This window comes from Falco rusticolus, chromosome 13 (genome assembly GCF_015220075.1).
Source record: "Falco rusticolus isolate bFalRus1 chromosome 13, bFalRus1.pri, whole genome shotgun sequence".
NCBI lineage: Eukaryota > Metazoa > Chordata > Aves > Falconiformes > Falconidae > Falco > Falco rusticolus.
The window spans coordinates 30,753,613-30,766,974 of NC_051199.1; the positions used below are offsets into that span (position 1 = coordinate 30,753,613).

The 13,362-nt window shown below is 59.8% G+C and overlaps 1 protein-coding gene across 3 annotated transcripts in view; it reads right to left on the bottom strand.

Moving 5' to 3' along the window:
* The window catches only part of GYG1 (glycogenin 1), a 46,682-nt gene that overhangs the window by 31,833 nt on the left and 1,487 nt on the right, over positions 1 to 13,362 (bottom strand). The window contains exons 4-15 of one of the 3 annotated variants that reach the window (XR_005107311.1): positions 11,826 to 12,527; positions 11,545 to 11,721; positions 11,149 to 11,301; positions 9,927 to 10,632; positions 8,310 to 9,011; positions 8,030 to 8,205; positions 7,633 to 7,785; positions 5,869 to 6,570; positions 5,588 to 5,764; positions 5,192 to 5,344; positions 2,373 to 3,074; positions 2,187 to 2,268 (exon numbers count right to left, since the gene is read on the bottom strand). Coding sequence is in view for 1 of the 3 variants with exons in the window: in XM_037407367.1 (XP_037263264.1) it covers positions 1,602 to 1,721; positions 2,093 to 2,268; positions 3,027 to 3,074; positions 4,017 to 4,039 (367 nt within the window). In the remaining 2 variants the exon portion in view is untranslated. Of the gene's footprint in view, positions 1 to 1,601; positions 1,722 to 2,092; positions 2,269 to 2,372; positions 3,075 to 4,016; positions 4,570 to 5,191; positions 5,345 to 5,587; positions 5,765 to 5,868; positions 6,571 to 7,632; positions 7,786 to 8,029; positions 8,206 to 8,309; positions 9,012 to 9,926; positions 10,633 to 11,148; positions 11,302 to 11,544; positions 11,722 to 11,825; positions 12,528 to 13,362 lie in introns of those variants that run through there. The other 2 variants (XM_037407367.1, XM_037407369.1) reach the window with 2 other exon arrangements.

The following is a 13,362-nucleotide window of genomic DNA, read 5'->3' on the forward strand; positions in this document are numbered from 1 at the left end:
TGCTACATTACACTTTTGAATGTCCGTGCAAACCTATCGCATATGTTAACTGCGGACCTGACGAGAATGGAGATGCGCAAAAGTCCAAGTGCCTAACAATGGCCCCCATAAATTTCCCTAGTGACACCCACCCTTGGACCCTTGCTACCCACAGCACTCCCCTTTGAATCGTTCACTGGGGTGGTAGCCCAGCTCCGAGTCGTGACTAAAGCAAGCCCAGTGGTAACCACGTCTGCGTGCATTTTTTCTTTACCAGTCAATACTGCTATAGTTGCCATTTAAATAACTGACTGAACATCAAGTGTTACCAACAGAAACTGATAATCATAGAGTTTCACAAAGATGGGTGGACACTTCCAATCTAACTTGCCACACGTGTGGTGGAAATCAAACTAGCCATGTACTTTTTCCAGACAGCAGAAGAAATTGCTTGCTGCATGCAATGCAATTTGATCGCTTTCAAAATGCCTCTCCTGGATGAGACTGTTTGCTCCCTGCAAGTTTCTCTTCCTCTCCATTTATAATATAAGGAGCGAGAGCAACCAGTTCAGACTGAGTAATCCCAGTGCAGGCTGTCCACACAAGTAAGGCAGGAGGCCTACATGTGGTAACAGAGATTTAGATACAGAAAAGCGGGGTTTGACCCCAGACATTACATTCGTAACGCCACAGCCTTTGAATACAGAAAGGTTGCTAAGTGACGCAACAGTAAGAACGCTATCACCACACTTCTGTGACAACAGGAGAAGCTCTTGTACCTACCCACTGTTCAGCTCTTGGCTTAGTTTAGCCTTTCAGCTTTTAAGAACAGAAAAGTTAAATCTGAGTTACAACAAATCAGCAAATTTAGTTCATGCCAATACAGAGAACTACACTATCTCCCAGAACAGATAATAAGGACCTCATGTTTTAGAAAGACAAAGTTGGGACAGTATTACCGTTAGACTGCAACACTACCAGAATTGTTCCCGGTTTGTATTGAAGTAGAACAGTAAGCCATAACATGTAAAAAAATACAGAGGAGAGGTTTATGTAGCCAAGGACCACTTACTCCAACTTGTAACTGATAAATCAACAGAAATCTATTATATGGGTATGCATTAACACACACAAAACAAACATAGTAAGATGCAGGTTTAGGCTTAAGGGTCAAGTCAGTGGAACCTTCCCTGGAGAGAGGCTCTTTCCTCTAACCAGCCCATCCCATTTGTCAGCCTCCTAGGATTTAAAGATGTAACCAAAGTCAAGTTTTGCCAGAACAGCTGCTTGATTTCTAGTAGGAAAAACCTATCCACTCAGCAGTTTTGCTCCTGAAATGCATCAATGAGTCCTTGTCCCAATATCAGAGGGACTAGGCAAAGACTTGCCTCACAAAAGTACAGAGTATGACATATATATATATACACACACACAGGAGCTTGTCTGACCTGCCAGTTTAATAGATTTGTGTCCTATAAACTCTTCAGGAGTTTTTTGTGTTCAGTTCAGTGTTTAAAACGCTGTGAATTCAGCCGTCCCTTGTTCCCACGAATCTCATAGCAGGCATATGGTGATGGAAAGACTGAGAGCATCCATCCAAGAATGGCAGAATAGCATCTTACCGCGTCTCTCTGCTTCTGGAGTCACACGATTGGCAGGTTTATCCAAGCGTTGTTTAAACAGCTTGTGCTCTATGTACTGCTGCTGCTCTCCTGTTACATCCGTGGCATTGATGCTCAAATCTGAAAGCAGTGATCAAGCAAAACAGTTTATCAACACACATTTGTTATGGTCTGTAGCAAGATGAGGAAGTGAAAAGACACAATCTTTCGACCAGCAGGGTAAAAACGTGCCAAACGGGGAGAGCATGTACAGCTAGGGTCAAGTGACCGACAGGGAACAAAACACACGGTGCAGCACACTAAACGACCCTCCCAGGTACGGGGTTTGGTTTGGTGTTCAAGAAGGACAGTTTCCAACTTCCAAGAAAGCGTTACCCTGAAAGGTAGACACACTTAAGGCAAAAAGCAAAAAGCCAACCCCCCGAAGCCCAGAACCGTGCTCAGGCACCCAGGAGTTAAGCCTAAAACCGGCTGAAAGAGCTGCCTCCTACCTGTTCCCCCGCCACCTCTCCCCCTCCGAGGCCAGCACCTTTCCTCGCGATCCCTTTTCGCAAACAAAAGACGGACGCCTGCGGCCTCAGCTCGGTACCGAAGCACCACGATGCGCTTGCCGGCGGCGTGCTCTCTCACAAGGCTGACAGCTTCTCTGCACGCAACAGCCGAGGCCCTGTGAAAGGGGAGGAAGGCAAACACCGATCACGTCTCGCCGGGGTCAGGAGGGAGTCGGGGTGCGCTGCAGTCAGAGCCCAACGCCTTCCCCAGAGGAATTACCGGGCCACAACAAGAGGCAGGAGCGATCGGCAGACAGGCAGGTAACACGCACGGCAGCGATACCCACGGCAGACTGGCAGGACGCTTCCAGCCGCTTCACCCCGCCGCTTTGTTTCGAATTTCGTTAAAAGGCAATCCGATTCTTAAGGCTCACTCTGCTTTGAGGAGCTGCTGGAGAAAGGCTAACACGTGGCATTGGCGTTACCGTCGGAATTCCGGCGTAAAAATCACGGCAAAGCCGTGCCTTGTCAAGCGGCTTCCCAAGCAGGCTCTGGAGCCTTTCCACGAGACGGGCAAAGCCGGAGTCCCGCGGGAACCCTGTGCCAGCTCCGTCAGTAGGGCCCAGCTCTCCGACAAAGCGCACCGCCGTACGGAAACGTCAAGCGGGTTTATACCTCGGGCTCCTTTACAGCCTCGGAAAACAATACTGCCCGGCCGGACGCGCTGCTCTAAGCGCCTAGCAGGCCCGGCTGCGTTACCACGAGGGACCGACAATTCCTCCCCGGCCGTTGCCCGAGCCGCAGCGCAGCACTCGGCAGCGGCGGGCACACGGAGCCTCGCGGGCCCTCGGCGGCTACAAAAGGGATCCCTCCGTAGTCAGCAGTCCGACTCGCAAGCACGAGGCACGCGTGGCGAAGTAACATCTCGAGCGACCTTCGGTTCCGCTCCCCTTGACTTGTCGACGGACGCTTCCGGACGAACCTAGGGACAAAGGGAAAACAAAAGGCCCCGGTTTCGCGGGGAAGCAAACCAAAAGGCCTCTTCCCCTCGGCTGCTCCGGCCCCGGAGCTGACTGTCACGACACAAGATCAGCCAGACACCTGAGCTGCCGCTGCCTCCCAGCCCTCCCCGGCAGTTAAAAGGCTTGCGGAGAAAGCAGCAGTCGGGGGCGACGGCTGGGGATTCCGCTGCCGGCTGCCTTTTCTTGCTCTGGCCCGCTCGCAGGGGCGGGAAGAGGCTCCTGAGCCACACACACACCCCCCCCCCCCCCCCCCCCGCGACAGCGTTACCGCAGGCCCCGAGGCAGCCTCTCTGCGGCCCGCGGGGGCCGGCAGCCCCAGCCGGCTGCCACGGCTCAGGCCAGCGGCTGGGGGAAAGACAAAGCCCCGCGCAGGGCTGCGGCGGCTGCCCGGGCAGCCCGCAGGCGGCGGCGGGTGGGCGGCGGGGCGGCGCGGGCCGACCCCTCTCCCGGGCGCCGCCGCCACGAGCGAGCACCGGGGCCGCCCCGCCGCCGCTCCTCGCCGAGGTAGCGGCGCGGCTCCGAGAGAAAAAAAAAAAAAACCAAACAAAAAAACCCAAACAAACAAAAAACCACCCACCCAGAAAAGGGCAGCCCCGTGAGGAGCCCGCTGACCACCGTCCCTGCCGGGGAGACGAGAACCGGCGGCAGCCCCGCCGGTCCCGGGCCGGGCCGCCCGCCTGCCTCAGCCCGCCCGCCGCCGGCACCAGGCGCTCCCTGCCGCGGCCGAGCGCCGGGCCGCCACATCCCCCCCCCGACCGGGCCGCTGCCCGCCGGCCCCCGGCCGCCCTTCAGCCCGAGCGCGCCGCCGCACGTCCCGGCCCGAAAGTCTTCCGGGCTCCCGGCGAAGGCTCCGTACCTCCACGGCCGCTCCAGCGCGCCGCGCGGGCCGGGAGTGAACCCGCCTTTCCCGGGCCGGATGCGCCATCTGCCCCTACGCACGAGGCCGGAAGCCCCGCCCCTAGGGGGGGGGGGGGTCAAAGCCGCTTCTGCGCATGCGCCGCCCTCGGTCGGCCAGAAAGGCTTCTGCGCATGCGCCAAAGCGGGATTGCGTCATCTGCCCGTACGCCCGAGGCCGGAAGCCCCGCCCCTTCGGCGTCAAGCCGCGTCTGCGCATGCGCTGCCCTTAGTTTGCCAGAAAGCCCTTCTGCGCATGCGCCGAGGCGTGTTGCGTCATCGGGCTGCGACGAAGCCGGAAGCCCCGCCCCCTTCGGCGTCAAGCCGCGTCTGCGCATGCGCTGCCCTTAGTTTGCCAGAAACCCCTTCTGCGCATGCGCCGAAGCCGGATTGCGTCATCGGCCCGCGACGTGCCCGCAAGCCACGCCCCCTTCGGCGTCAAGCCGCGTCTGCGCATGCGCTGCCCTTACTCCGCCGGGGGGGGGCGCGGTGCTGCCGCCTGGCGAAAAAAATTGGGTACTGCAGCCCGTCTAGCTAACGGACTGCACAGTTTATTATATAGGCACGGCATCAAGAGGGGAACTCTGCCCACGGCCCGTTAGGAAGTTGCCTGGCGTCCCATCTCGGTGGATGAAGTTCTGGCAGCGAACATTCTCGATTCCACTAGTCTAGCGAAAAAGAAAAAAAAAAAAAAAAAAAAAAAAAAAAAAAAATCACTCGAGAGACCAGGCTTACGCTTTTTTTTCCCCCCTTATAAAAACACTAGCAACAGTGCCTGAACGGGAAAAGGGGTCACGAAAGTTTTTATCGTAAAATGGAAGGGCACGAAAGAGAACAGAATTCGACAGACGATACGTAAACCTCTGCAGCTCTTTCCCCGTGCCTATCGGACATCGGTTTCCAAAAACTTTCTCGGGTGAGCGTCTTTTGTCTTTGAGCAGTGCAACAGACGCTTTGCAAACAGCACAAGTCTGCTTTTGAACCATCGTTTCAGACTTTGCAATCCCTTGAGATGGGGCGCTTTGTACTTGAGAGAAACAAAACCCACTCTGAGTCTTTCCTTTAACGATACAGGCCTATTCCCCTTTCCCTTAGAGAAACAACCTACTCGCTTCTGATCTCTCGAGGAATCTTAATACTCCCAACACACTGCGCCGTCAAGATCAACAAAGCAGTTTCCTACCACGTTGCCAGCGAGCGATAGGACCGTCTCGAGACGAAGTTTCCTCGGACAAAAACCCGAGCGATCTATCTTCAAGACTCGGTCCAAACGGCTCCGTCACCGTTCCGTCGCAGTCCCCTTCGGCTCCACACCACTGCCTTGTGGGAACGCCCCCTAGAAAAAAAGAAACGCTTTCATCAGGGTAACAAGCAGAATACAGCTCTAGCCTCGAGGACGGCTGGCACGCACACGGCCTGTATCGCCGCAGTCCCCTGAGCCGCAGCTCAGCGCGCGCCGACAGCGGTGACGGAGGACGCGCTGAAGGCGAAAAGCCGAAAGCCAACCCCCCGAAGCCCAGAACCGTGCTCAGGCACCCAGGAGTTAAGCCTAAAACCGGTTGAAAGAGCTGCCTCCTACCTGTTCCCCCGCCACCTCTCCCCCTCCGAGGCCAGCAACCTTTCCTCGCGATCCCTTTTCGCAAACAAAAGACGGACGCCTGCGGCCTCAGCTCGGTACCGAAGCACCACGATGCGCTTGCCGGCGGCGTGCTCTCTCACAAGGCTGACAGCTTCTCTGCACGCAACAGCCGAGGCCCTGTGAAAGGGGAGGAAGGCAAACACCCATCACGTCTCGCCGGGGTCAGGAGGGAGTCGGGGTGCGCTGCGGTCAGAGCCCAACGCCTTCCCCAGAGGAATTACCGGGCCACCACAAGAGGCAGGAGCGATCGGCAGACAGGCAGGTAACACGCACGGCAGCGATACCCACGGCAGACTGGCAGGACGCTTCCAGCCGCTTCACCCCGCCGCTTTGTTTCGAATTTCGTTAAAAGGCAATCCGATTCTTAAGGCTCACTCTGCTTTGAGGAGCTGCTGGAGAAAGGCTAACACGTGGCATTGGCGTTACCGTCGGAATTCCGGCGTAAAAATCACGGCAAAGCCGTGCCTTGTCAAGCGGCTTCCCAAGCAGGCTCTGGAGCCTTTCCACGAGACGGGCAAAGCCGGAGTCCCGCGGGAACCCTGTGCCAGCTCCGTCAGTAGGGCCCAGCTCTCCGACAAAGCGCACCGCCGTACGGAAACGTCAAGCGGGTTTATACCTCGGGCTCCTTTACAGCCTCGGAAAACAATACTGCCCGGCCGGACGCGCTGCTCTAAGCGCCTAGCAGGCCCGGCTGCGTTACCACGAGGGACCGACAATTCCTCCCCGGCCGTTGCCCGAGCCGCAGCGCAGCACTCGGAAGCGGCGGGCACACGGAGCCTCGCGGGCCCTCGGCGGCTACAAAAGGGATCCCTCCGTAGTCAGCAGTCCGACTCGCAAGCACGAGGCACGCGTGGCGAAGTAACATCTCGAGCGACCTTCGGTTCCGCTCCCCTTGACTTGTCGACGGACGCTTCCGGACGAACCTAGGGACAAAGGGAAAACAAAAGGCCCCGGTTTCGCGGGGAAGCAAACCAAAAGGCCTCTTCCCCTCGGCTGCTCCGGCCCCGGAGCTGACTGTCACGACACAAGATCAGCCAGACACCTGAGCTGCCGCTGCCTCCCAGCCCTCCCCGGCAGTTAAAAGGCTTGCGGAGAAAGCAGCAGTCGGGGGCGACGGCTGGGGATTCCGCTGCCGGCTGCCTTTTCTTGCTCTGGCCCGCTCGCAGGGGCGGGAAGAGGCTCCTGAGCCACACACACCCCCCCCACCCACCCCCCCCCGCGACAGCGTTACCGCAGGCCCCGAGGCAGCCTCTCTGCGGCCCGCGGGGGCCGGCAGCCCCAGCCGGCTGCCACGGCTCAGGCCAGCGGCTGGGGGAAAGACAAAGCCCCGCGCAGGGCTGCGGCGGCTGCCCGGGCAGCCCGCAGGCGGCGGCGGGTGGGCGGCGGGGCGGCGCGGGCCGACCCCTCTCCCGGGCGCCGCCGCCACGAGCGAGCACCGGGGCCGCCCCGCCGCCGCTCCTCGCCGAGGTAGCGGCGCGGCTCCGAGAGAAAAAAGAAAAAAAAAAAAAAAAAAAAATCACTCGAGAGACCAGGCTTACGCTTTTTTTTCCCCCTTATAAAAACACTAGCAACAGTGCCTGAACGGGAAAAGGGGTCACGAAAGTTTTTATTGTAAAATGGAAGGGCACGAAAGAGAACAGAATTCGACAGACGATACGTAAACCTCTGCAGCTCTTTCCCCGTGCCTATCGGACATCGGTTTCCAAAAACTTTCTCGGGTGAGCGTCTTTTGTCTTTGAGCAGTGCAACAGACGCTTTGCAAACAGCACAAGTCTGCTTTTGAACCATCGTTTCAGACTTTGCAATCCCTTGAGATGGGGCGCTTTGTACTTGAGAGAAACAAAACCCACTCTGAGTCTTTCCTTTAACGATACAGGCCTATTCCCCTTTCCCTTAGAGAAACAACCTACTCGCTTCTGATCTCTCGAGGAATCTTAATACTCCCAACACACTGCGCCGTCAAGATCAACAAAGCAGTTTCCTACCACGTTGCCAGCGAGCGATAGGACCGTCTCGAGACGAAGTTTCCTCGGACAAAAACCCGAGCGATCTATCTTCAAGACTCGGTCCAAACGGCTCCGTCACCGTTCCGTCGCAGTCCCCTTCGGCTCCACACCACTGCCTTGTGGGAACGCCCCCTAGAAAAAAAGAAACGCTTTCATCAGGGTAACAAGCAGAATACAGCTCTAGCCTCGAGGACGGCTGGCACGCACACGGCCTGTATCGCCGCAGTCCCCTGAGCCGCAGCTCAGCGCGCGCCGACAGCGGTGACGGAGGACGCGCTGAAGGCGAAAAGCCGAAAGCCAACCCCCCCGAAGCCCAGAACCGTGCTCAGGCACCCAGGAGTTAAGCCTAAAACCGGTTGAAAGAGCTGCCTCCTACCTGTTCCCCCGCCACCTCTCCCCCTCCGAGGCCAGCACCTTTCCTCGCGATCCCTTTTCGCAAACAAAAGACGGACGCCTGCGGCCTCAGCTCGGTACCGAAGCACCACGATGCGCTTGCCGGCGGCGTGCTCTCTCACAAGGCTGACAGCTTCTCTGCACGCAACAGCCGAGGCCCTGTGAAAGGGGAGGAAGGCAAACACCCATCACGTCTCGCCGGGGTCAGGAGGGAGTCGGGGTGCGCTGCGGTCAGAGCCCAACGCCTTCCCCAGAGGAATTACCGGGCCACAACAAGAGGCAGGAGCGATCGGCAGACAGGCAGGTAACACGCACGGCAGCGATACCCACGGCAGACTGGCAGGACGCTTCCAGCCGCTTCACCCCGCCGCTTTGTTTCGAATTTCGTTAAAAGGCAATCCGATTCTTAAGGCTCACTCTGCTTTGAGGAGCTGCTGGAGAAAGGCTAACACGTGGCATTGGCGTTACCGTCGGAATTCCGGCGTAAAAATCACGGCAAAGCCGTGCCTTGTCAAGCGGCTTCCCAAGCAGGCTCTGGAGCCTTTCCACGAGACGGGCAAAGCCGGAGTCCCGCGGGAACCCTGTGCCAGCTCCGTCAGTAGGGCCCAGCTCTCCGACAAAGCGCACCGCCGTACGGAAACGTCAAGCGGGTTTATACCTCGGGCTCCTTTACAGCCTCGGAAAACAATACTGCCCGGCCGGACGCGCGGCTCTAAGCGCCTAGCAGGCCCGGCTGCGTTACCACGAGGGACCGACAATTCCTCCCCGGCCGTTGCCCGAGCCGCAGCGCAGCACTCGGAAGCGGCGGGCACACGGAGCCTCGCGGGCCCTCGGCGGCTACAAAAGGGATCCCTCCGTAGTCAGCAGTCCGACTCGCAAGCACGAGGCACGCGTGGCGAAGTAACATCTCGAGCGACCTTCGGTTCCGCTCCCCTTGACTTGTCGACGGACGCTTCCGGACGAACCTAGGGACAAAGGGAAAACAAAAGGCCCCGGTTTCGCGGGGAAGCAAACCAAAAGGCCTCTTCCCCTCGGCTGCTCCGGCCCCGGAGCTGACTGTCACGACACAAGATCAGCCAGACACCTGAGCTGCCGCTGCCTCCCAGCCCTCCCCGGCAGTTAAAAGGCTTGCGGAGAAAGCAGCAGTCGGGGGCGACGGCTGGGGATTCCGCTGCCGGCTGCCTTTTCTTGCTCTGGCCCGCTCGCAGGGGCGGGAAGAGGCTCCTGAGCCACACACACCCCCCCCACCCCCCCACCCCCCCCCCCGCGACAGCGTTACCGCAGGCCCCGAGGCAGCCTCTCTGCGGCCCGCGGGGGCCGGCAGCCCCAGCCGGCTGCCACGGCTCAGGCCAGCGGCTGGGGGAAAGACAAAGCCCCGCGCAGGGCTGCGGCGGCTGCCCGGGCAGCCCGCAGGCGGCGGCGGGTGGGCGGCGGGGCGGCGCGGGCCGACCCCTCTCCCGGGCGCCGCCGCCACGAGCGAGCACCGGGGCCGCCCCGCCGCCGCTCCTCGCCGAGGTAGCGGCGCGGCTCCGAGAGAAAAAAAAAAAAAAAACAAAACAAAACAAAAAAAACCAAAAACAAACAAACAAAAAACCACCCACCCAGAAAAGGGCAGCCCCGTGAGGAGCCCGCTGACCACCGTCCCTGCCGGGGAGACGAGAACCGGCGGCAGCCCCGCCGGTCCCGGGCCGGGCCGCCCGCCTGCCTCAGCCCGCCCGCCGCCGGCACCAGGCGCTCCCTGCCGCGGCCGAGCGCCGGGCCGCCACATCCCCCCCCCGACCGGGCCGCTGCCCGCCGGCCCCCGGCCGCCCTTCAGCCCGAGCGCGCCGCCGCACGTCCCGGCCCGAAAGTCTTCCGGGCTCCCGGCGAAGGCTCCGTACCTCCACGGCCGCTCCAGCGCGCCGCGCGGGCCGGGAGTGAACCCGCCTTTCCCGGGCCGGATGCGCCATCTGCCCCTACGCACGAGGCCGGAAGCCCCGCCCCTAGGGGGGGGGGGGGTCAAAGCCGCTTCTGCGCATGCGCCGCCCTCGGTCGGCCAGAAAGGCTTCTGCGCATGCGCCAAAGCGGGATTGCGTCATCTGCCCGTACGCCCGAGGCCGGAAGCCCCGCCCCTTCGGCGTCAAGCCGCGTCTGCGCATGCGCTGCCCTTAGTTTGCCAGAAAGCCCTTCTGCGCATGCGCCGAGGCGTGTTGCGTCATCGGGCTGCGACGAAGCCGGAAGCCCCGCCCCCTTCGGCGTCAAGCCGCGTCTGCGCATGCGCTGCCCTTAGTTTGCCAGAAACCCCTTCTGCGCATGCGCCGAAGCCGGATTGCGTCATCGGCCCGCGACGTGCCCGCAAGCCACGCCCCCTTCGGCGTCAAGCCGCGTCTGCGCATGCGCTGCCCTTACTCCGCCGGGGGGGGGCGCGGTGCTGCCGCCTGGCGAAAAAAATTGGGTACTGCAGCCCGTCTAGCTAACGGACTGCACAGTTTATTATATAGGCACGGCATCAAGAGGGGAACTCTGCCCACGGCCCGTTAGGAAGTTGCCTGGCTTCCCATCTCGGTGGATGAAGTTCTGGCAGCGAACATTCTCGATTCCACTAGTCTAGCGAAAAAGAAAAAAAAAAAAAAAAAAAAAAAAAAAAAAAAAATCACTCGAGAGACCAGGCTTACGCTTTTTTTTCCCCCCTTATAAAAACACTAGCAACAGTGCCTGAACGGGAAAAGGGGTCACGAAAGTTTTTATCGTAAAATGGAAGGGCACGAAAGAGAACAGAATTCGACAGACGATACGTAAACCTCTGCAGCTCTTTCCCCGTGCCTATCGGACATCGGTTTCCAAAAACTTTCTCGGGTGAGCGTCTTTTGTCTTTGAGCAGTGCAACAGACGCTTTGCAAACAGCACAAGTCTGCTTTTGAACCATCGTTTCAGACTTTGCAATCCCTTGAGATGGGGCGCTTTGTACTTGAGAGAAACAAAACCCACTCTGAGTCTTTCCTTTAACGATACAGGCCTATTCCCCTTTCCCTTAGAGAAACAACCTACTCGCTTCTGATCTCTCGAGGAATCTTAATACTCCCAACACACTGCGCCGTCAAGATCAACAAAGCAGTTTCCTACCACGTTGCCAGCGAGCGATAGGACCGTCTCGAGACGAAGTTTCCTCGGACAAAAACCCGAGCGATCTATCTTCAAGACTCGGTCCAAACGGCTCCGTCACCGTTCCATCGCAGTCCCCTTCGGCTCCACACCACTGCCTTGTGGGAACGCCCCCTAGAAAAAAAGAAACGCTTTCATCAGGGTAACAAGCAGAATACAGCTCTAGCCTCGAGGACGGCTGGCACGCACACGGCCTGTATCGCCGCAGTCCCCTGAGCCGCAGCTCAGCGCGCGCCGACAGCGGTGACGGAGGACGCGCTGAAGGCGAAAAGCCGAAAGCCAACCCCCCGAAGCCCAGAACCGTGCTCAGGCACCCGGGAGTTAAGCCTAAAACCGGTTGAAAGAGCTGCCTCCTACCTGTTCCCCCGCCACCTCTCCCCCTCCGAGGCCAGCAACCTTTCCTCGCGATCCCTTTTCGCAAACAAAAGACGGACGCCTGCGGCCTCAGCTCGGTACCGAAGCACCACGATGCGCTTGCCGGCGGCGTGCTCTCTCACAAGGCTGACAGCTTCTCTGCACGCAACAGCCGAGGCCCTGTGAAAGGGGAGGAAGGCAAACACCCATCACGTCTCGCCGGGGTCAGGAGGGAGTCGGGGTGCGCTGCGGTCAGAGCCCAACGCCTTCCCCAGAGGAATTACCGGGCCACAACAAGAGGCAGGAGCGATCGGCAGACAGGCAGGTAACACGCACGGCAGCGATACCCACGGCAGACTGGCAGGACGCTTCCAGCCGCTTCACCCCGCCGCTTTGTTTCGAATTTCGTTAAAAGGCAATCCGATTCTTAAGGCTCACTCTGCTTTGAGGAGCTGCTGGAGAAAGGCTAACACGTGGCATTGGCGTTACCGTCGGAATTCCGGCGTAAAAATCACGGCAAAGCCGTGCCTTGTCAAGCGGCTTCCCAAGCAGGCTCTGGAGCCTTTCCACGAGACGGGCAAAGCCGGAGTCCCGCGGGAACCCTGTGCCAGCTCCGTCAGTAGGGCCCAGCTCTCCGACAAAGCGCACCGCCGTACGGAAACGTCAAGCGGGTTTATACCTCGGGCTCCTTTACAGCCTCGGAAAACAATACTGCCCGGCCGGACGCGCTGCTCTAAGCGCCTAGCAGGCCCGGCTGCGTTACCACGAGGGACCGACAATTCCTCCCCGGCCGTTGCCCGAGCCGCAGCGCAGCACTCGGAAGCGGCGGGCACACGGAGCCTCGCGGGCCCTCGGCGGCTACAAAAGGGATCCCTCCGTAGTCAGCAGTCCGACTCGCAAGCACGAGGCACGCGTGGCGAAGTAACATCTCGAGCGACCTTCGGTTCCGCTCCCCTTGACTTGTCGACGGACGCTTCCGGACGAACCTAGGGACAAAGGGAAAACAAAAGGCCCCGGTTTCGCGGGGAAGCAAACCAAAAGGCCTCTTCCCCTCGGCTGCTCCGGCCCCGGAGCTGACTGTCACGACACAAGATCAGCCAGACACCTGAGCTGCCGCTGCCTCCCAGCCCTCCCCGGCAGTTAAAAGGCTTGCGGAGAAAGCAGCAGTCGGGGGCGACGGCTGGGGATTCCGCTGCCGGCTGCCTTTTCTTGCTCTGGCCCGCTCGCAGGGGCGGGAAGAGGCTCCTGAGCCACACACACCCCCCCCCCCCCCCCCCACCCCCCCCCCCGCGACAGCGTTACCGCAGGCCCCGAGGCAGCCTCTCTGCGGCCCGCGGGGGCCGGCAGCCCCAGCCGGCTGCCACGGCTCAGGCCAGCGGCTGGGGGAAAGACAAAGCCCCGCGCAGGGCTGCGGCGGCTGCCCGGGCAGCCCGCAGGCGGCGGCGGGTGGGCGGCGGGGCGGCGCGGGCCGACCCCTCTCCCGGGCGCCGCCGCCACGAGCGAGCACCGGGGCCGCCCCGCCGCCGCTCCTCGCCGAGGTAGCGGCGCGGCTCCGAGAGAAAAAAGAAAAAAAAAAAAAAAAAAAATCACTCGAGAGACCAGGCTTACGCTTTTTTTTCCCCCTTATAAAAACACTAGCAACAGTGCCTGAACGGGAAAAGGGGTCACGAAAGTTTTTATTGTAAAATGGAAGGGCACGAAAGAGAACAGAATTCGACAGACGATACGTAAACCTCTGCAGCTCTTTCCCCGTGCCTATCGGACATCGGTTTCCAAAAACTTTCTCGGGTGAGCGTCTTTTGTCTTTGAGCAGTGCAACAG